This window comes from Rhipicephalus sanguineus, chromosome 5 (assembly GCF_013339695.2).
Source record: "Rhipicephalus sanguineus isolate Rsan-2018 chromosome 5, BIME_Rsan_1.4, whole genome shotgun sequence".
In the NCBI taxonomy this organism is placed as follows: Eukaryota; Metazoa; Arthropoda; class Arachnida; order Ixodida; family Ixodidae; genus Rhipicephalus; species Rhipicephalus sanguineus.
This window is the reverse complement of record NC_051180.1, coordinates 116056714-116080218: the sequence shown is the minus strand read 5'-3', so window position 1 is coordinate 116080218 and position 23505 is coordinate 116056714. Positions and strand designations below refer to the sequence as shown.

Here is a 23505-nt window from a genome sequence, read left to right as displayed (position 1 = left end):
TGCACCAATGAAAGGCAACACTGCAACGTGGCAACGTGAAACGACAAGAGACCTCGATAAAAGATCAGGTTTGCACACCAGAAATGGCTGATCGCCGACAAGTCAGTTATTGTCAGAGAGCATCAGTTGTTGGAAGTCGGAGAGCGTCAGTTATTCGAAGGCGGCGCATACACATACCAATGTGACCAGCGCACCTTCGAGGTCCTATGTGTGTACACCCGGATTTTGCGTACACTCGCCGGTGCAGCTTTTCTTTTTCTTTTTTTTTTTCGCGAACCAAGCAGCCGCTGCCACTGAAATCTGGAACTCATAGAAGCTTCGTTTAAAATGAGAAGTTTTCTGTATTGCCCAAGTCTTCACAGATTTATTTAGCTGCTCCTGAGTTCATAAATTCGGCCAAAGAGGCTATAGTCTTCACAAAAACACGTCTTTCACAGAAGCACCGCACCCGTCAAGGGAGAGGCGTGGTGCGTTGTGCACATTATCCCCTCACCCCTTTTTCAAGAGCGCAGGCAAAAAAGAATTTGCGTCATGTTTCCTTTGTAGAATATGTAACACACGTGTTCGAACGTCAAATACAATAGCAACGAAAGGCTGGCACATGAGATGCACTTCACGTGCAGAACTCTTTGCATCGTCTCCCGCATTACTTCCACTGTCGATAGGATCTACTATTGAAGCCGCCATCTTCATTGTCCTTCACCGGTTCAAACGAGTGACGTACCACAATTGGGTGATGTTAATAGCACCGCCCACCACCTGACGCATACCACTACGTTTCTACAGCAAAAGGGAGGGTTGGCTGATTGGTTTGTGTTCATTTTGAAACAGCGCAAAATACGAAAGACGCGGAAGAAGACTTGACAACACGAGCGCTGACTTACAACCGAGTGCTTTATTCAAACAAAACAGAAAAATAAGGAGAAGAAAAAAAAAGAACAGAACATGCGCGCGCAACCTATGCACATGACAAGAAGACTACAGGCTTGCAGCATCATTAGGTATTATCCAAGTAAGCCAACTCGCATTCGAGCAACGCAATGGACGGTGTGCTAACACACGTGTCGCCATTTTTGCAGATAGCGAATGCTTCAGCTATATCTCTTATGCGAGAATCATTGTGCCCAAAAACGGTGGCAGAACTCTCTTGTTTGAATAAAGCACTCGGTTGTCAGTCAGCGCTTGCGTTGTTAAGTCTTCTGTGTCTTTCGTCTTTTGCGCTGTTTCAAAATAAATTTATTTATTTATTTATTTATTTATTTATTTATTTATTTATTTATTTATTTATTTATTTATTTATTTATTTCATTCCCTAGCTGGCTTTAGTTTTGCTGCAGTGTCTCGGCAAACGTAAATGGAATAGCCTTTCGGCCAGCGTATTTATAGACGCTATACACTTACTGCAAACAATTGGCGAAGGGTCATCTATATATACTGCTCCTGCGACAGCTGCGCTACAGATAAGTTATCCGTGATACATGTCACGAATGCAGAGATGAAGACACCTCAAAGAATCTGCAGTGTATATGCACCTGCTAATCCTGAAATGCCGCTCAGACGTCCTCGCGTAACTTGTACATGCGCGCCAGTGTCTCCATCTCAAATGGCCGCCAGCTTCATTTTGTACATGATTTGACGTACTGTGTACGTGCGCCTGTTTTCTCTAGTAGTTGCCTCGTGCCCTGTCGCAAGCGCCCATATAAGCACGGGCGTCCGCAGCGGGCTTCTAATATATGTCAAGAACACGCCCGCTCGAACATCGCTTTTGCGCGACCTACTAAATGTCCGCGAGTACCTTCGCCGCCATTTCGTCGCACTGCAATGTTTTTCTTTGTTTTGTTTTGTTTTGTTTTTTTCACAAATGTGCGCGCGTTTGTTAACTATCGTCCACGCTGCCTGTTCCAGCCCTTCTTGACCGCACAAACCTATAGCGCCGGCCGGCTTGTTACATACCGATGATGCAAAGAGGCCTGTCGTGTCCCATCACCGTGCGAGACGTATACAGAAAACTCAATTTTTGTAAGCAAGGTAATGAGCAAGGGGCCTGTAGCACAAGTTGGCTCTTGCGTTCTGCATGCGCGGACAGCGACATATTAAGACATGTATATATACGCTGACGCAAGCGTTTGAGCGTAATTCAGGATTTGCGGGTATAAGCACCGTCGAAGACACATGTTCTTGCCTTGGAGCCTGCCAACGCACAATTGACGTGTCCGACAAGAGTCAGTGCAGTACCTCCGTGTATTCACAGCCGCGCTTCAGGTGGGTTCTTCTAGAACAGAAAGCCGTCGCCGGTGCTGTACTGCAGAAGGCAAAAAACAATGGTGACTTGTCAAAACGCCTTCGACCTGGCGACTAAATAGCGCAAGGGGTCTTCTGGACGGGACAGCGCACTCTTGAAGAGGTATTCGATTAACGCCCGTCGGAGATCACAAAGCCTGGCTCCCTTCGCCGCGACGGCGGAGGCTCCTTGGACGACGGCTGGGCGTCGATGTCGTTCTCGGACGGGTCTTCCGGAGGCAGCGTCGGGCTGCTCGTGGAGTCGATGGACGGCGCCGGCGTCTTATCCGTGGCCGTGGGAGCCGCGTAGTCGCGAGTCGCCGACACGCTCACCGTCTCGCTTGAAGTTGTCACCGACGTCGTTTGCGGAGCGTCCGTGCTCCCCTGCGTCTCGGTTATCGGGGGTGCCCCCAGATCTCCTCCGGCAATTCGTGGACCGACGGTTTCTGCAGCCGTCGACGGTGCCTCGGTTGTCGTCGCTAGGCTCGGGGCTCGCGTGGTAGTCACCACCGAAGAAGCGGGTGGAGTAACTGAGGAGGACGGCTCGGAGACTCCGCTGGTGGTCTCGGATTCCTCTTCGGAGGATGCTTCCTCGGTCGTTGTGCTCGCGGGTCCCGTCGACTTCGAGAGCGTGCCCGTTTCCGTGCTGCTCCGCGTGGTCCGCTCGGCGGTCGGATGTCCCTTGGAGTCCGGGCACGGCTCGGCGTGGTGCGGGTGCTCGAAACCGAACCCGGATTCAGGTTCGTCGTCGTACGACTTTCCGGATGCCGGTGGAGTGGCAGGACGGAACACTTCATCCTACATGAGAACGCAAAAGAAGGTAAGACATAGGCAAATAACTGTTCTCGTTTTTTATCGCTCGTTTCAAGCTCTCGGCAATATCATATTTTGCCACTAAGTGTACTGGTTATCGTTGCAGTGACGCTCAAATGGCAATGTGGTAGTGAATACCGATTAGTGAATCGTTAAAGGAACGCTAAAGAGAAAGCCGATTTTTCTCGTATTGGTAAATTACTCTTTCGCAATACAAAAATCAACACGCTTACAGCGAGAATACGCTTGGTAAGCGAGAAAACGCGCAAAAAGAAAATGCCGGTGGCGATGCCACTGAAGTTCCCACACCAAATCGCCATGACCTCATAGATTTTGACGGCGTCTACCATGACCTACGTCATTCCTGGTAAAAGTGAAGATAATTGTCCTTTGAGTGGGCCAGAGACTTATTATAACAAGTTTCAGGAAATTTCGCTGGGCAGATGTCGCCAAAATTCGAAAAATACACTGAAATCCACGACGGCACGCAGGAAGATTTCGGCGCGAAATTTAAAAATTTTACTTTGACCTTGATTTTCTACACTGTAAGCAAAAGTTAGCCGAGATTGGGGTTTTTGCGGCTCATTACCTCTGAAAACTCCCTCGCTTCTAAAATTACTACCTCACGTTGGAGTAAAAGTGGCACATGACATAGTTTTACCACCACCTCTGAGGAACGTAGTAAAAGGATGTCATAATCCAATTTTACTACGTGAGGAGTATTCTGTCACGTGATTTTTAACCCCCGTTTGAGAGTTTATTACCATGTGACCTCAAGGTCCTCCCGCTCGCCCCGCTTCGGCGGCCTTTGTGCGACGATGGGTGCCCCTTCGATTTTTTTTTTTTTTTCAAAGCTGGGCATTGTCGCGCCTCAGGCACTTCAGCTGCAGAAACACAACGAGCGGGAAAAGCAGCCTGTGAAGGAAAGGACTTGCTCGAAGAAAAAAGCCTGCTGGAAAGCCTTACTGTAGATATCGGCCCTGGAGACAGGCGAGTTGTTGTTGAGTGGTTCTTCGGAAAAGACGCTTTCTGCCTCCCAGATGGGGGCACGGCTCAGCGCCTGTGGGACGAGTCACGGCCGCCTGGATCATCGGCGCGCGGCACACCGCCGCGCGCCCCGATCCAGGCGGCCGTGGACGAGTGTAAGAAGCTTGCGCTGTATATGTCTGGCGGCGGTGATGGCAAGCGGCTGCTGGATCTGAGGTGCTTCTTCTATCATCGAGCGGCAGTGCGCTTACGAGCGCAAGGCTCCGAGCCTGGACGCCGTGGATACCTCGCTTCCGTGCCGAATCGCGAAGAGCTACGAAGAACACTCCCAGCGCCAACAAAATCAGGCTGGTGTGATCGTCCGTGGTTGCTTCCTGGAGAGTGACCGGCTACAACTATAAGAAAAGGCTTCACTACGTCGTCGGCAACGAGCCGGCCAGCGGCCGGTGTGAGTGCCTCGCCGGAGCAGGTGAAACAAGCGTCGCATAGATTGTGTACAGTCCTGTGTACAACTGTGTATAGTCCAAACTGTGTATTTCACTCCATGCGGCCGCCGCTGTGAAACATCTAGCGCGAAGGCGAGCCCCGATCGAGGCAGACGGAACCAACGTGCGGCCGACGGTGCACTGCGAGTACGAGCACGGTGAAAACCGGGCCTGCGAGCGGTCTCGTTCGTTGTAAGTGCATCGCTCCGTAAGACTCCTCGAATAGCGGACACCTATTTTTAATTTGTCTCTAAAATAACGACGACGAAAATTGCAGAGGAGATCGCCAGCTGTCGTTTATCGCATAGCCGTGCTCCTCGAAAAGGCCTAGCGAGGCCGTCGTTAGAACCTGGTACAGTCACGGCGCCGCTCTACTTCGCCGGCGTTCCTGGATATGTGCTGCTACTGTGTTTGTGTAGCGCTGCGCAATGAAAAAATTGTTGAGTGGCCGTGGTTTGTGTGTGCTTAGGTATATTTTGCGGGTTTGTGCATCAGCACTGCTAACGGGAGTGCGGCCAACACGGAGTGCCAGCGAATAATTGGATAATCAAAAAGGTGAGATAAGGCGGGTTTATACTAAAAAGGTCGGTGTGTCTCATGGCGACTTGCCGCCAAACTTAAAAGTTTACGCGTGTGCTGTGAATCTTTATTGTTCAAGCAAGCAAAACATAAGTCTCCTACCTGCACTACATGGCGGGTCAAGATGCGGTGCCTATATATACCGGGTGGCCGGCGTACGGTTGTACAGCGGAGCAGTCGGTTGAAGTGGTGTTTTATTCTGCATTGGTTGTGTGTATGTGCGTGTGTCTGTGTATGTATATGTGTTTGTGTATGTGTTTATCTCTATATATGTCATGGATACTGTGTTTTCTACGTTGATTAAATTCGAATTTCGATGGATCATGGTGCAATCGCGCTCCCTTTTTTTTTTTTTTAACTATCAGAAATAGCCGCGAAAACTGAGTTAGGGGAGTAAATAAATACTACTACATCAGCCACAAGAAACTGTCGACCGAGAAATAACTCTCAGAAATCGCCCGGAAAACATTGTAAAGACAGTAAAAAACTACTCTTACTATACTCGCTGAAAACCTCAGCGGGGGTAAAAAATTACTACCCTTGCTACGTTCAAAAACTCGGTTATCGTGAGAGTAAATTTTTACCGCGACTGGTACGTGTAAAAAAAAACCCAGAAAAGGTTGTGCGCTAGAGGACAAGCAGTTTACTCCCGTTTCTGGTTATTTTTGTTTAGTGTGTACGCTATTATTAAAGCTATGATGATGAAATTAACATTAGAGTTTTCGGAGTAACAGTTATCAATCTAAACCGATTCATTGTTTCACTTTAGTGTCCATTTAATCCTGTTTGAAGTGAAAGTAGAAAAAAAAATGAGCGCAGCTTCCACTAAGTCGCGCAAAGCTGGGTCACAGCCGATCTAGTGGGCATCTAGCTGGTCCTTGCTTAGCTGGGCGTCTACCACTTCACCTCTCCCTTTACCACCCCTTGCTATACTGTACTATACATGGCTACGCTTGCTCTCTTTCTTTAACGCGATAGCGTTAAAGAGCTCGTTTCGCAGAAATTCCGGTTTCGGCGTCAGTGTCGTTGGTTGTGAGCGAAAAATCAGCGCCGTCCGTGACCGAAAAATCGAGAAAGATGCGAGTAAAAGAAACAATAAAAATCTTATGTTCGAGTGAGAATCGAATTCGGGCCTTCTGCGTGGCAGGCAGGCGTTCTACCACAGAGTCATGTCATTGCTTGAAACTGCTTCGGAAAAAAAAAAGAATACACTCTATGGATGTAGACAGCGGGAGGAGTCTCCTTGACGCATATAATATTGCGTGACAGAAGCGCGGAATCGCGCCAGGCGTCAAAACATGTGAATTGCGCAACGAGCCGGTGTTTTAAAGGCCCACTCATTACAGAGCGCCCTGACATACATAATTATGGCGTAGCGGGCACCATAGGCGTGCGCAGGTTCCCCTTCATGTGGGCGGCGAAGGTTCATCACTGCCCCCCCCCCCCCTATTATGTCAAAGTATGGGGCAGACTTTGCCCCCCCCCCCGCCTCTTAAGTGACTAGGGAGGCGCTGCGAACACAATTTTATAAACACAATATAAAACGTTTTGTTTAGCAAATAAGTCCCAAAGCATCCACATTTTCTACAAACGCAGGCGAACAGCCAAGGATAAACAGAATAACCCCTGCAACGAAATAGGCCAAATGGTATTTTATAGAATAAGTAATAGTTCAGCACATTTCCGCGCAATGTCTTGCTCCGAGATGATCGTGCTAATTTTTGTTTCTCTACATTTACTGCTCGAGAACAGTAGTGTGTTCTATAGAGTCTGGGCTTCTACCGCAGTTGTGATAACGTCAAAAACTATGAGAGAGAATTCTGGCTGTATGTATATTATGAACAATAGGGCTCTTAATGTCTTTATCAGGCTGTACGTTAGAGCTGGTGTAGTCGTTTATAAGAAAATCCGTTATTGAATTACACAGCCTTTTGTTATTACAGCATTGCCATAGTACTCGCTCTGAAACGACCCCCTTATACCAAAACATGTTGGAACGTAACTTGTCAAGGGCGTCGCGAGCTGGCCCGCCTTTGTTCAATCGTACGTGCATCCGATGTGATGAGTGACGTGCATACTCACAGGAGATGGCGTTCCCCGCAGCCAGTTCATGAAGTCCTTGAATGCCGCCTTGATACCGGCTGCGAATTGTATTGGAAGGAACACGGGTTAGTCGATCCATTCTGGGAGCAGATAATTATACTAGTGACAGTTGAGTATAGTACAGTTTTTCTGGGTCAATTTGGTACACGATGATAGTGTGAAGGTTCCAGCAGGTTACGATGCGACACGCAAGAACCTAGAAAAAGAAACGCTTCTTCTCTATGTGCTCGCGTTGTAACCTCCTGGAACCTTCACACTGTAATACTATAGATGACAAACTCTTCACGAAACGTCATTATCTTCCGAGAGGATGACAAAAGACCGCACAACAGACGCACACAGAAGTGTCTGATTTTGTATTAACGGCGTTAATTTGGCTTACAAAACATCAGAAGAACTGGCTATCGCCAGGTCCTTCAAAGCTTTCTGAAATCAGCTATATGAGACCGTAAAGCGCAAATCCGAACATGGTATTTTACTACGGAAGGGTGCTTAGCTGGACGTAACTCTCATTACATTTGAACTTAGGTGTGAATGGCTCGAAGACAGTTCACACCTAATTGCACTGCTCGAAAACACGAGCCCTACATGACGAAGACAAGTCCTCTTGTCGAAACGTTGGTTACGGCGACGCTTCCAGTTTGACGATTCCTCACGAATGCAGTGTTTGCCACTTTTCTTGTCCCGTCTTCGCGCAGTTCACCCCATGTTCAATAGTACTTTAACCCTGACGCACAGCTACGAGGTCAAACCTAAATAACGGCGGATCTTTTTCCTCGTTTCTCAGGCAAACGATTTGAAGCGGTCGACGCAATTCGCTTTTGATATCGTGCCTGTAAAAAAAAAATACGTACACTGTTTTCCAGAAGCGTAGCCAGAAATTTTTTTCGGTGGGAGGGGGGGGGGGGTTCAGCCATCCTTTTTGCATGTTCGTGCGTGCGTTTGTATGTGCGCGTGTATATATGCACACGTAAAATCGAAAAATTTCGGGGGGGGGGGATTCAACCCCCCCACCACCTCTGGCTACGCCCCTGATTTGTTCGTCAGAACGGCACCACGGACGCTCGTCCATCACTCATCAAGCGCCCACTATGTAAACTGCAGCGCGCGTATACAGCCCTGACAACCTGTCTTCGTGACCGCAAAGGCCTTGAGCTGTCGATGTGCTATGACATGGCTTTCTTACTTGTATAGTTGCGTAGTCTATTCACGCTCAGGAAAGACCTCACGCGGCACGCATTTCTACAGTTATACTTAAAAGCGAGGAGCATATGCCGCGGAATATGCACGATGTGCGTGTTGCATGGACTAGAGTGGACTGGCAGGCTGCTCTGACGAAGGCAAGTCTACTTGCCGAAACGTTGGGTCCGGTGACATACCCTGAACGGTTTGCCAACATTTCGGGCTAAAAGCACGCGACCTATCCGCCTTTGTTTCATTAAAGTTAGTCTCTCTCTCTCTCCCCCTCATGCAAACAGCAGTTTGAAATGGAGCTTGCAGGACATGTTATTCAGCATACCTGCTTCAGATGTCATAGCATTGCCTTTTTTTCGCACTGAATACGTCATCGTCTCACATATATTGCCACAGCTCGGAGCCACTCACACCATGAGCGATCGAAGAATTCAGCAGCCCCGTCGCGTAGGCTCCTGGCCCCGCTGGCGATGCTCTCCAGTATTCCCCTCTTCGTCACGCTATGCCTCACTGCCTCGCCGCCATCTTGGGCCGCGCACGACGCCAGCGCCGCTGCGGACGCCAGAATCGCCAGGAGCAGCAAGGTGCGAGCGCCCATCTTGTTCCTGCGCGGTGAACAGAAATAGTTTCGCATGAAATACGCTAATTCAGTTTAGATCACCCAGTAGAGTTCTCAAATTCTTATTTTTATTCAGTCGATAAAGAAGAAAAAGAAATAACGCCAATTACTTGCAGAGGAAGTTAAGGTCAAAATTTGCTCCTCCGCACAGCTGCTCGAGTGCAGGGAGACGTCACAGGTTTCAAACCCTAACCTTGTACTGGCGCCATTTAGGCGCACTAAGTGTGCCATAAAGTCGTTGCGTTGAATAGTTCGTTCGCATTAGCCTGTCTGTCATTTGTGCAACTTCACCGCCATACATCAGAACAACCGCATGTCCAGATGTATTCCAGAACTCTCAACAAGTTTCTGTTCGCGAAGTCGCGAGGTTACTTCTTTCTAATAAAGCATTCCTTTGTTCCTGACCAAAACGCGGTCAGAAGACAGCTTTAGCACAACTGGAAATTGATACTAATAGCGCCGTAAGTGGCATTTGCCATTTACTAAGAAAGTATCCTTTCGATGTTGCCAACTGAAATTTGTTGAAAGTCAAACTACGCTGTGAGGTATAACGCTTTGCAAATGCTGCCTGTGAGTTACACTGGTGTATTGAGAAGTCGTTGAACAAGTGGCGACAGAAGAAATGTAAAAAAAAAAAATCCGTGGCCATATTCAAGAGCCACGATTTTATGCAGCAGCTTCAGAGCGCCGTCTCCACCTGTCCTGTGTTTCTTGCTCGTTTCCTGGCTTTATGTGAATTCTCGCGAGATATAAGCGTGGCCGTATTTTGACATCACGAAAACGCACCAGTATACTGCTCGAAATTACGACATGTAGTGGCTAGTTGGTTTGCGATTACCATGGCAAACGCGGACGACAGGACGAAAAAAGATAGAACCGCACATCCGGCTATTTTTGAAGCCACATTTCTTAAGAGGCACAGGTCTTTCCTTCTTGTCATGTTGTCTGTACGGGCACGGTTAACAATAGTTCAGACGGAGTGTTTGGGAGCACCGTGTTTCCTGCGATCGCCTTTTAACCAGTATAATAAATAAATAAATAAATAAATAAATAAATAAATAATAAATAATAAATAAATAAATAAATAAATAAATAAATAAGGCGGTAGCGAAAAAAAAAAGGAAACTGTTAAAATGTTCGTGTTCAGCAATGGCGAGTGAGTCTACAAAATGTAACAATAGCAACAAAATGTATGTTTGCAGGCGCCAACTGACCCGTACCCCGAAGTGAAGAAAAATAAAGTGTGCGCGTGCGTGCACGGGAAAAGCACAAAGCAACGGAGTAAATGCGAAACAACAACTTCCAATTCTGTTGCCGGTTCGCTTATGCAAGAAACGTTTTAAAAAAAAAAAAAAAGTCAGACAAATTCAGTCCCGAATGTTCTGTTTTTGATCAGAGTCATTGTAACAGAGATGCTTACTTCGCCATTGAATAACTTTAACAGCTTCTGAGCGATTTTTTTAGAATTACATCTTACATTGATGGTACTTGAGTTTAACTTTTCAGTTACGCTGCTTTTATTTGTTTTGTAGTAGCTAACAGTAAATGACGCTTAATTGCGCCCGCATCATGGTCATTCCCCTTTGTGGTTGTGAGCCATTCGCGCTAAGAAAGCTAGCAAACAAATAAATAACGCGAGTCAGTTGAACGTATGCTCGTCTGACTGATACTTAGAAAACACTTAGGCAGATGAAGAAGTATACATTTCACACCGATGAAAGCTCTCCTTTCAAGGCCTGCCTGAAGTCGGTGCTTGCCAGTACGATGCATTGAACTGTACGAAACGGCCGTCTCTGAAGATTGAGGGCAGACAACAACGAGCCGGCTTTAGCGACATTTTGAGGAACGCGGAGAGACTCCAGACAGCCGTACATGGTCTCGGACTCAGCCTTGGTTAAACTAGCTCCCTGCCTTTAATTTATCATTCTCTCTCTCTCTCTTGCTTGCTCTCTCATGCAGCCAAGAAACAGCGAAGCCAAGGAAAGATTACGAGAAATTAAGGTTTTTTTCAATGGAATACATGAAGACAGTAAGGAAAACACGACGCAAAAAAAAAAAAAAAAAAATCGGACGTTGGGAAATCAAACCACGTATATTTTACCGGGGAGTCTATCCGACCCCCCTTACAGTAGCGTAGCCAGAACTTTTTTTCGAGGGGGGGGGGGGGGTCAATCATACTATGTACGTCCGTGTGCGAATTTGTATGTGTGCACACATATATATATACACACACTTGCAAAGTTGAAAAATTTTCTGGGGGGGGGGAGGCTTGAATCTAACCAAACCCCACCTCCCGGCTACGCAGTGCCCCTTCATGTATGTGTGTGCGCGTGTTTGTATGTGTGCGCGTATATTTAATTATACAAAATGCAAACTTTCGGAATGTGGCTGAACTCCCAAACCACCTCCATGGCTGCGCCACTGCGCGATACGTCATTTCTCCCATTTTTATAAAATTTTGAAACCGTAGTGTATGCAGTCTGCTTTATTCGCCCTGGCAATTCAATCTGTGAGTCATATTTTCTTTCACCAAAATTCATGACAGGCACGAGAAATTCTCCGGCAAGCTCAGCTGCAAACGTATTGTTCACTGCCTCATCTGCATTTCTGTTCAACAATATTACGCGCACATCCTTTTGTGAGAGTATATATAGAACAAAAAAGCATCAGTGCACTTTTATGCGCCTGAAGTATATAGAACCTTTTTCAAAAGTTTCTAAACCGGTCAGCCAGCGATAGCCAATATACGGCGGCCCGAAGAATAGCGTACTTCAGGACTTTTTTATAGCGACTTTAGGACTTTTTTTAAACACCGCCTGCAAATTTGTGGTGGTGTTAGCCGAGACATCCATCTATATATGCTGTGTGTACTGCGCACAACAATCGTTTTCTTGGCTCTTCCTTCTCCTTGAGCTTGAGTCAAAGAGAGAGCATTAGCGGCGACGGCCTTTTATGTACCATACAGCAGCAGCGCGGTAATCGGTAATCCGCTTCCGTGTGGCATTTATGCGCTGTTTTGCCGGACGGAGGGATTTACCGTATATTACGCGGCGCCTTTCCGTACACGGTAATGCGGCACGGCTGAGATTACCGACTCTCTGAAGCACAGTGCTTTGTCCGCGCATAATCGCTCGCACGCAGCACTTCGCACGGAAGATCGATGCAACGGTCGGAGACATGAAGCGCGGTGAACGATGAGCAGCAGCATGCACGCATGGTCGAGCGAGCCACCATCGATCGCGTCCCTGTGGGAAGGCTATATACATATACATACATAGGGAGCATTGCACATATACAAAGCTCGGGCATTCATCAGCGACTGCTGTAGCTTTTCCGCTCACACAAGGTAAACACATTACGAAGGCGCCGCGACTGCGCGAGAGAAACAAATAAAAACATGTAGAAAGGAAGGTATGAGGTCAAAATAGCAGATAGACGAATGCCCACGTCCCGCTTCGGAAGAAATCGCTGACGTATTCACGCATTATGGCTACGCGGACGCAGCTTTTTAGCTTCGGTACGTGCTGAACACTTCTTTAACGGCTGTCCTTAAAAGCTCGCAAAGCTCTTGGCACCGTATAGCTGCAGGCGATCGTATAAGTTAAGCGTGCGCGCGCTCGCTGCGAACAAGGACGCAATGGGCGAATGGAAACAAGACTGCGCGCACAGTGTGCACAAAGAAGCTAAGAACAATAACAAAGAGGCAAGAACAATGCGGCTACGGATGCGCCAACCGGTTTGTCTCGCATGGGCGCCGCACCGGCCGCTCGTTCTCAACGGGCACGAAACGAAGCGGGCGCTTTGTCCGTGACTATGCGACGAGTATAATTCCTCGCGATGACCGTTTTCTCACGCATCTCGAAGCGAAGTTGTGTTGTTCGTGTGTGTGCGTGTTCGTGTGTGGGAAGATGAGTTCTTGAAACAAACGTGGTCTGCGCTGGCAAACGGAAACACGATGGCGTGGCGGCATACACTTAGCCAATTAATAAACGATTGCAAGCCTCCGCCATTCAAGCTATAGAGCAACGAGAGGAACACGGAGGTACCGTGAGACCTATGCGCGCTTCTGACCGTGAGAGTTGTACTCTGGGCTGCGTTTACTTAGGACCCACCACAGAAAAACAAGCAACCGAACAGACATATGAGAGCGTGTACTATGACCAATGAAATAGAGGATGCGCGTGCATAAACTTTTTAAAGCCTAAGTAAAAAAGATTTGGACTAACGACTTAAGAGCGATAAGCGAGTAAATAATAGGCATATAAATGAAACACAGGAAGACAGAGATGTGAATCAGAGAGCAAATCGTGGGCAGCCAATATTCTACAGTTAACGTCAAGAGTAAGATATGGGGCTGATGCAACACCATATATCGCAGGCGCACGTTCTGCGATGATTACATGATGTGACCCAAGGAAAGGGATAGGTACAGTCGAGGGCGACGGAGAAATGGATGCTGCCTATGGAATTAGAAAACTTGCGGGCATAAATTGGTATCAACTCGCGCTAAACCGGGAAGATTGGAGATCTCTTGCAGGGGCCGCAGCGGGCATAACTTTGGCTGATGGAGATGCCGATAGGTCATTTAACACTGATCGCAACTATACCCCGTCTAAGTTCTCACATAGCAGTAACAAAGAAGAAATAATGAACACTGTTAGCGTACGTACGTTCCTTTAAAATACTATAGCTGGTGAACAAGGATGACCAAAAATTCCAAAGGGCATTTCGCGAAGGTCAGATGCTATAGGGCCCACACACCGGCAGGAATATTTCCGTTTCAGTCATACAGCATGCCTTTATACGGGCGTTTTTTATTTGATACCATTGCTTTACTGCTTTTCTGCGACCGTGATTCCCCCACTTTTGTTTTGTTTTGTTTCGTTTTCAGGATTCTATTTATGCTGCCAACTCGCCCTGCGAAGACTGTACACCTTACCTCTGTGACTTCGATGGTGTGAGCAGCGCAGAGACTGATGTCGCGTTGCCGCTTCGACACACTTCTTCAGCTTCGAGGGGGATTTTTCTTAATTTACAGTTATCTATATACCGGTTTCTTTTTCTTCGGTCTACTTTTTTTTTTAATTTAACAGACACGGTGGCGGCACACCTCGCAACGGCCAACGCGCACTACCGGTGGTGGTGTCATTAGGCGATTCACGCGATTGATTGAAAATGCTCGGGGCTTCATGCAGGCGCACGCCCCTCACGGCTGAGTGCAAAGCTGCTCCCGAGGGTGAAAGCGCTGCAACCACGGCGATCACCAGGGCAACACGATCGCTGACCCGACAACACGCACGCTCCCCGGAGGGCTGGTTGGGCTGGTGGCCATAGCCGCCGCCCTGCAGACGCGACTCATAAACGATCGGGCATTGCCTCGCAGGTTACCCGTATACACGACGCCCGCACCGAGGGTGAAGATTCGGCGCAAAAAAATGTCGCATACATAAACAGAGCGCCACAGTCGACGTTTCGGATACCATCGGCGCAAGCGTTCAAGTAGCGATTCTTTGACCTTCATTTTACTACGGTTATTCAAAAAAGTAAGGGCCGTTTGCTAATATTTAATTATTTGCATGTCAGAATCAAGATTTATTTGTGCAGCGCCATCTATTAATCGTTCGCGAAGGTACTGAAGTTATTGTTCTGGCTCAGTAGTCGTCTGCTTGTCGGGGAATGCAAACGACAATCTCTGCGAAAATCGTTGTTGCCACCTGTTGTGAAGTGCGAGCTGCAGCAATTCGATTTTTACATGCAAAACAGGGGCGTAGCCGGGGGGGGGGGAGGTTCAACCCCCCCCCCCCGAAATTTTTCAGTTTTGCTTGCGTGTATATACACGCACGCATACAAAAGCACGCACGAACATACATCAAGCATGGTAGAACCCCCCCCCCCCCCGAAAAAAATTTCTGGCTACGCCCCTGATGCAAAAGTATCATCAGCTTCTCAAATTTATGGGGAGTTGTGCTTAATTTATGGGCCTAAGGTGATGAGTGAAGGAAAGGTCAGAAAATGGCGTCGAGCCTTCACAAATGGCAATACAAATGTGCACGACGAAGAGCGTAGTAGTGGCGGGCCCAGAATCTAGACCATGATGAAACTGTTCAACAAGTGGGCCCGGAATTGCGATTAGATCGACGACTGACATTTAGTGGTCTGTCGGATGAATTTCTTGTTGTCGGCCGCGCGACAATTTGCACGATTGTTACTGAAAAGCTCGGATATCTCAAAGAGGTGGGTACGAAAAATGCTTACCTACACCGACCAACTCAAACAGCAAATAATTCCTAGGCGGCGAACTTCTATGCAGAGGGACTAAAGAAACTGGTGCAATGGCAGGAAAAGTACTTAGAAGTTAATGGTGATTATGTAGGAAAGTGAAGTAGGTTTGTACTATAAACTAATCCCGCCAAAAAATTTTTACTAAAAAGTATTAATTTTTTGGGACCAAACGACCCTTACTTTTTCAATAGCCCTCGTGTATTCTAATAATCAACCCTTTATCCCGACACTAACACAAATGAATAGTTTTAAAAGAAAACCACATTGGCCTCTAAACGTTTCTTTAGTGTCTCTTTACCGGGACACTACCACTTTTGTTACAGTCTTTCTTTTTCCTTTAATTTACAATGTTCTAAGAGTGCGCGCCGTTTTATCCCCCGCATCTGTGCTCTTGAAACTTTCCCGAAAAGAACACGCCGGAAAAATATCTCGGAGTCTTGGCCCATACCCATTCTTGCATTCGCAACACTGCGTTTCTTAAAGGCGACTGCAGGGGCTTTACGAACGCTTGTGAACCATTGGGATATGTGTTCTGTGCGTTTACATGAACTCAATGACCATTTTTATTCTTTTCAACTCTTCTATTCAATTTCTCGTTCCTTCTCTATCTGCCCTAGTATAATCAAACCGGGCACGTCCGTAGTCTCCGGTCAGGAGCCTCGGGTTCTGCTGCAAGGACATACACAATACGCTCCTCAAGACTCTTGAACCATTGCATCGCGCCGACCTTCACGGATAGCAATACCCGTCTGATGTGTCTCGGCTTCGTGAAGTGTATAGAAAGTACACGAACGTCGTCTAAAGAAGAACCCCACCACAACAGACCGTATCCGACTGTCCGACACACGTGATTCCAGAGCACTGCATATACCCGCATGCACAATGTAAAGGTACACGGTCATCCATATGAAAGACTGCAAGATATACAGGTTGCGACGTCTGACAAGTCACTTGTTGTCCTCGTTCTCTCGAATGTTGGGAGTACCTTTGTAACACCCGTTCTGTTCTATATACGTTAACATGTGGGCGGAGGGCGAGAGGAAGTCTACACATACTTCAATCTAAGCCAGTAAATAAACGACAATGCAATGAGGCTATAAGGAGATGCAGCTGACTGCGTTGTACTACGAGGAAGTATACGCTGGAATATATTTATGGTCTCACACGTGCCGTTCATTTGTAAGTCATCGCATCTATGCTGTTCGCCTTTTCGTGTACTGGCTGTACACGTGGGATCCATTATTGCAGACCACTGAAACCTGTGAATTTTTAAATGAGAGAGAATGTTAAAGGGAAACCTAGAAATTCGAGTGTTAGTGTGAGGGGTAAGCATGCATTCAGCAAACGACGAAGCAATGAAACGCGCACGGACAATTAACAGATGTGGTATCTATTTTCTTTTCTAATTCTCCTTTTTAAAAATGTCATAATTAGGGCGCGTCAATAGAGTCTTTTCTTGTGCATTTTTTAAAGATATATAAATCGTTGTACGATGCAGTTCGTAAACTCTAAAAAAAGTATTGCACATTTCAGAGTTCGCTTTGTCCAACAACCACGATCATCATCAATCTTGCGTGCGTGCGTGCGCGCGCGTGTGTGTGTGTGTGTATGGGGGGGGTGTTCTTTTAAATGTCGTCACAGGTGGTACCATATACATTACATCGGAACAGCTCAAATACAGACTTACTCATTTATAGCGATGAAGTATCTAAAGAAAGGTTGCAGAAATGCTTTATATCTGGGAAGAAATCCACAGATTCCAAAAGTTCTCACGTCGCAGTATTCAGGCATGCAGGGCCGTGGTAAGAATCGTTTAAAGTACACGGTTATGCGTTATCTGCGGCACCAGCATTCCTTCATTCCGTTCGATCACCACGCTTCACAGCCACTGTCTGTGATCCCGATGCAGTATAGCCGGTGTTTCTTGCGCCATTAAACCCTACGGTTGTCCTCCAATTCACTAATATCGATGCCCCCCCCCCCCCCCTCCCCCACCGCCCTCCTTATACGCAGGCGCGGATCAAGGTTTTATTTCTCCGAATTTGAAATATGTAGAGACTCAGGATGATAATGACGGCACGGATGTCTCACGATGAAGTCATAACTTTTTATAATAATAAATATAGTTATATTCTCGTCGCAGCGAGTGCTCTAACTACTCATTTATTTATTTCTTTTATTTAAAGAATCATTGAAACAGGATATGCCTATCCACTTGCCCAACGTGGATATATACCTTCTCTATACAGATCGCAGAAGTAAATCATTTTGTAGCTCTCAGCAAGCGCGCGCTTACAGCATTCTCCAGGCACCGAACAGGTACATGCAGGAAGGAGATTGTACCATTGTTCCATTAGTGATGCATTGAGGGGTATAGCCCACGAGAAGAAGCGCCGCGTCCACCTTCTTTCCTCCTCCTTTTCTTCCCTTCCTCTTTATATTTATTTACGCACTTATTTTGTCCTGTAGTTCGACGGGACAGTTCTGTTCCGAGATCCATGACAGTTTTCCTAGCGGCGAACTTATTTACGTGCAGGCGGGTTTTCTTGAGCAATGTAACATAGAGGTATTGTATATGCTACAGAAACTCTAATCTAACATAAAGACCAGCGACGTCTGGCGGACAGGGCCGAGCTGTCAGCTCAGGACCACAGAATCCTGGGCTAGGGACGCTGCCCACCCTGAACGACTCTGCCGTCGGCTCACTCTACTGAATATAGTTTATTCCTTCTGCTCCTCTCGTCTCTCCAAGAACAAAATAACAGTAACCACGGCGAAGAACCAAGAAGGACCTGGTGACTCTCAAGTGCCGCACGCTGGTGCTGCGCACACGAACGGTTCAAGCTACCGGTGATGTGGCGAGATCGCCTGCACAGCTGATGCGCGGATTGGCGGCTGCGTGGGCATCAGTGCTGGGACACGGTGCGTTCCTGAGCATCAGTACCCGGCTGTACGCTAGGCCGCCGGAAGGTTGTGCGGTAGTTTCGTGCCTTTGTGCATATTACTTCATCTCGCCGTCCCACGGATATTCGAAGAAGGTGAATGCCTGTTGCTTTTGTCGGTGCGCTATAGCGTACTCCCTATCTCTATCGCATGCTTCGATTCAGAGTTCGCTCGCGAGTAGCTGTGACGTATAACCGAAACCCGCAGTCTCCGTGCCGGCTGCGCCGACAAAAATATTTTGGTTGCTCTAACCGTGGTTTCGAGAGTTAGATAATGTAATCTCTACCGATGAACGTGACGGAGCATCGTAATCGACAGAAAGGTCTCCAATGTCTTTTACATGCAAGAAAAGGATCAAACAGCCATGAGCGCTGTGTGGTATATAACTTCGTCTTCAACTGTAACGTATCAACCTTGGTGCTAAATATTGCCAAACAGAAACACGCCGCGTCATGCAAGGTTATAAACTGTCCAACAGGGGCGTAGCCAAAAATTTTCTTCGGGGGGGGGGGGGGGGGGGAGGGAGGGTTCAACCATACTTTATGTTCGTGCGTGCGTTTGTATGTGCACGTGTATATATACGCAAGCAAAACTAAAACATTTCGGGGATGGGGGGGGGGTTGAACCCCCCCCCCCCTTGGCTACGCCCCTGCTGTCCAAAGAAATCACCGAAGAATCCAGGGAGTAAGGATCCATGGATGCGCGAAGCAGGCCATTAGTGTCAAAGATAAGCGCGTCAGTGCATTCGTACACAACTCTTCGCTGGCTCGTCGTAATTGTTACGGCGGAATGTATGAAACAATGCATCCAAGTCTTATCTCGCCAGACACTGTGGATGCGTTTGGTTGTTTGAACACGGAAACGCTAACCTGGTCGGGCTCTATCATTCAATCAGTGTCAATGCTCAGTGTCGGTTCTCAGCAAGTGGCCAAACACAGGTCAGATTGGCGGTGTCATCCTCGCACAAACACATGAATGGAGCGACCCGTATAAATTAGTTTCGGTTTGCGTAACGGCTCTCCCGGAGTACGGCGCCGATAACATCGATACTTCACGGCCTGAAGCCGCTTCACGCAACAATGCCGTGCTCTAAAATGTCATCACCCGCGGAGGAGACGCGAGAAAGAGAGAAGGGGAGAAGGATAATTAAAAGAAAAACGGGAACGGTGTATTTGCTTAATTAGCAAACACTTAATCTATACGCGAACTTTCGGTGTGGAAAATCCGGCCACACGAAACAGGTACCTCTGGAAAGATGACGGGAATGAACGAATCTCCGCGAAACAATAATGATAACAAAAAGATGACGAGACCACTTACCGGGGCGACTCAGTCACGGTCGGGCGAGGCCCCGTCCCGTTTCCTCTTCCTTCCTCGGTCTGCCGCTGCTGTCGCCGCGGCCGTCTTCGCCACGGGGGGTTTCGGATGGGAGTCCCGCACACGCAGCACGGACAACGACACCGACGCAGAACAAGGGCGCTTCAAGCGAGCAGCTCGTCAGGCAAGATCGCTGCCGACACCCACACTTGCCGCGATCAACGTACGTACGCTCGCCTCTTCCGTTGCCGTGCCGTCCGTGCGTGCGGGCGCGTCGGTGTACGATCGCCGTCTGCCGCCTCTTCGCGTGCTCGAGGATTGTTTCGAGTCACGTAAGAGGCGCCCACAATCAGTTGTATGTGTGCGTGTGCGTGCGTTTAGGACACCCCTTTGTTCCTCGCCACCACTGAGGACCACTGAGGCGAACAGCTGAATCAACCGCAGCGCTTCCTCCTTCAATTCCCCTTCCCCGCCCCACAGGCTCTCTGTCAAGGACTTTTCCTTCGACACCCCCCCCCTCTCCTGCCACCCCCTTTTTTGGCATTCCGTACACAACGTGTATGCAATGCTGCACAAACGGCCCTGGCTTCACTTTCTCCTCCTCTTTCCCTCTAAACTCACTCTCCACACTGCCACTAAGCGACGCCGCCGCTTATTGGGCAGGCGAAGAACAACCTGTCTGGACGGCAGTACTTGTCCTGTGGTTTTGTTCTTTTGCTTTACCTTTTGCGTAACCACTGAGGGCCGCCTGGCGACCGTGATTTTTTTACTCTCCTCGGCGAGAGTACAGCACCCCTTCGCCGAGTGTGACGCCACCGCAATGGCTCATTTTCGCCTGCTCCTGCCGGGAACGAAGGAAAGAGCACGTACAGCGGGAAGAATACACCTTAATGCAGCGACGTGAAAATAAAATAGCGTAAAAAAAGGCAATTTCTCGGAAGGGCATTCCAAGAATTTCCTCGGTTTTCTGCGCGCACGAGTGTATGGTTACCTTCCTTTGAACTGCTGGAGCTCACTTATCGTAGTTTCCGTCTCTACTGCCTTTATTTTTGCTTGTGTACGCGTGATCAGGGGCAAAAGAATGCGAGTAACTCAATAATTTGGTAAGCACGAAGGAAAGAATCAGCCGTGACATCAGCAAGCTAGGAAGCTGGGCAAACAAATGAATCATCCAAGCTCCTGGCAGGGCGAACAAGAATGCCTAGCTTGCGGAATCTTGTACCCGGTCAGCACTTTCAGTGGCCGGAGATTTATTCTGTAAAAGGAGACAGAAAAAACACTATCTCGTTTCATAAACTCCAAGTTATTTTCCGCTAATTAGTTACTCTTTTATTTGTATGATGATTCTCGTAACTACTACGACAACTTGTCACAACAGCCATATTGCCGCGACCACTTGTTTTACAGCAAAGCTATAGGTGGCTGTGGTCGTGTAGTTTTCATTTGCGTCAACAAAAAAAAACACCTAGACATAAATTAATAAAAGAAAGTAAGTTTTCTTGGTGGGGCTGAAGCCGGGTCCCACGCTTCCTAGGCGAGTGTCCTAATAACTGGGCTGCAAGGGCGTAACCACAAAAGTTTTTCGGGGGGAATGGGGGTTCAAACATACTTCATGTATGTTCGTGGGTGCTTGAATCCCCCCCTCCCCGGCTACGCCATTGTGGGCTACACTTTTTTTTTCCTTTATTGCTTGTTTGTACATATGACGTACGTACATTACCAAGCGTATGTAAGTGAACCACAATAAATAGTGTGAGCCCTACTGGACAGACACTAGTTCTCTGAAATTCTCTGAACACTGTCGAGGTTTCTATCCTGGACTGCCGCTGAGGTGAGGTACACGCTCGTGTGTTTTCTGAAGTTCAACAAATTTGGCCATGCACTCTCGCAAGTCTATTCGTGCGACCCGTGCATCTGGCACACAATAAAACCCCGCCATACGAGCTCCCCACAACAAGCAGCGGAGGCGAGTTAGCCTAATTAAGTCGAACGGCAATCCAGCTTCATTTTAGGTGGACAAAAAAATCTTATCCCGCATGGATCCGGCGGGAAATCCTTCTTTGCAGCACATCCTAAAAGCACACGTCCTCCCAGCAGTTATAAGAAAACGTGGTCTGTAGTTTCCTGTTCTGTGCAGATAAGGCAATCGACCGCCAAGGTAAGAATAAACCACGATCTTCTAGAAGTGCCTTCACTTGCAGTATACCCGTGTGAGGACTTTATGACAGGTTCGACATGAATTCTTTTAACCGGTTTAAGCACGACGGAGCACTACCAGATTACTCCGCCTCAGCAAAGAGCTGGGTGGACATCCAATTTCCACGAGAATGGGTTGGGCACGCGCAGGAGCGATGTTTGGAGATCCCCTGACCTTTCTCCGCTCGACTTTTTTTTCTTTGGGGCTAGGTTAAAGATCAAGTTGATACACCCGAGCCCAATGACATTAATAACATGAACAACTGGGTAATATCAGCCTGTGCAAGCGTCCGTTCGGAAGTAGCTGCGCAGCTGTTATCGGTTCCACGCGAGAGCGGTTTACGCTTCCCGTTGCTTTGGAAGAGAGATATTTTGAACATTTTTGGGGGGTATTGAGATCTTGATGGGTGAAGTGTTTCCATGAAAAAAAAAATACATTTGTGCATGACCACACCGAACTTGAAGTCGCAGAATGAATTATTCGTAAGCATGGCCAACTTGAAGTGTTTCTGTCGTTGATGGTGCAGTTTTTGCTCCTGATTTCAATAAAAGATAGAATACTTGAAAATCAGCAATCACTTCCTTCTTTTCTTTTCTTTTTTTTTTTGCGTCGCGCAAGCAAGAACCATGTCCGCTCGTCTAGTCACCATTACTCACGCGCACTGCCTTCCGGCTCCTCCGCTTGCTCCATTATCTAAGCGATAATTATAATCTCACTTTGTGCCCCCCTGGCCCCATAACTTATTTGCACAGGTGGTTTTGGCGTGCCTCCCAATGCCTAATAAAAAAACACATAAAGCTTAATTTTGAACACCCGGCTATGTTAGCTGCTCCTACTCCTCTTTCGCTCCATTGACGCAGTTAATGGCACCTCTATTCGCTGGAGACCCATCGATGTGACGAGTAAGATACAATGTTGTGCCGCCTGCGGCCGGTTGTATCGTTCACTAATGCCTATTCATCTGAGATCGAAATAGCCGACAGCAGCGAGTGCAACGCCTGTGCTGTCGAGGATACTATTGAACACCTCTTGTGCGACTGCCCGTCTTACGCAAACGATACATCATCATCTGGACATAAACGCCTTCACCGTCGAGATGATCTTGGGACCACGGGATTGAGCGTCAAATGTTCGAAAGGTAATGAAAGCTCTGGTGCGATTTCTTAACGATACTGGGCTGATTCGCCGCCTGTGATGTTAAGCACGAAACTGTTGTTATCTTGGCGGCAACAGTGACCTTTCTCTCCTCCTCCCAAACTTTTTCTTCCCCTTTCCCAGTGCAGTGCAGCCTACCAGGCTCAGCCCTATAGTTAACATCCCTACCTTTCTTTTTTATCGCCTCCTCTTCCTTCGAATTCGGACTGGGCCGCGTTGTCTATCCGCTTTCTCATAGTAGAGTATACATCATACACTGAATCGCCGAAAGGTTTTTCTAAACACACAGTGACCTTCGTTAGGGACAGCCTACCTTTTTCACACAGTAGAGCAGATGTTGTAAATCGTCAAACACGTCTTCTAAACACAACTTCCATGTTTGCGACGCTTTCGAAAGCGTGATAGCAAGGCTCTTGCGATGTAGCGTAAGACATAAATTGAAATCAAGCAATAATGAAGAATGAATATGCCCTATAAAACGACAACAACAAATTACTCGCATATTCTCCTCTGGGAGTCATCTATAGAGGACGCCTAGGCGCTGTGTTTGG

The 23505-nt window shown here is 47.6% G+C and overlaps 1 protein-coding gene across 2 annotated transcripts; it reads right to left on the bottom strand.

Annotated features, from left to right (window-relative positions):
* Positions 1–248: 248 nt before the first annotated feature.
* On the bottom strand, positions 249–20086 carry LOC119394167 (mucin-2). Of its 2 annotated transcripts, none has more exons than XM_037661424.2 (4): positions 19606–20086; positions 8853–9046; positions 7227–7285; positions 249–3078 (listed from the first exon to the last, which is right to left on the bottom strand). In XM_037661424.2, exons 2-4 carry the CDS (start codon positions 9037–9039, stop codon positions 2413–2415), a joined length of 912 nt encoding a protein of 303 aa, XP_037517352.1. In that variant the 5' UTR covers positions 9040–9046; positions 19606–20086; the 3' UTR covers positions 249–2412. The 2 variants fall into 2 exon arrangements, with proteins under 2 accessions (XP_037517352.1, XP_037517353.1); XM_037661425.2 differs by lacking the exon at positions 19606–20086 and adding an exon at positions 14000–14162.
* Positions 20087–23505: the final 3419 nt, after the last annotated feature.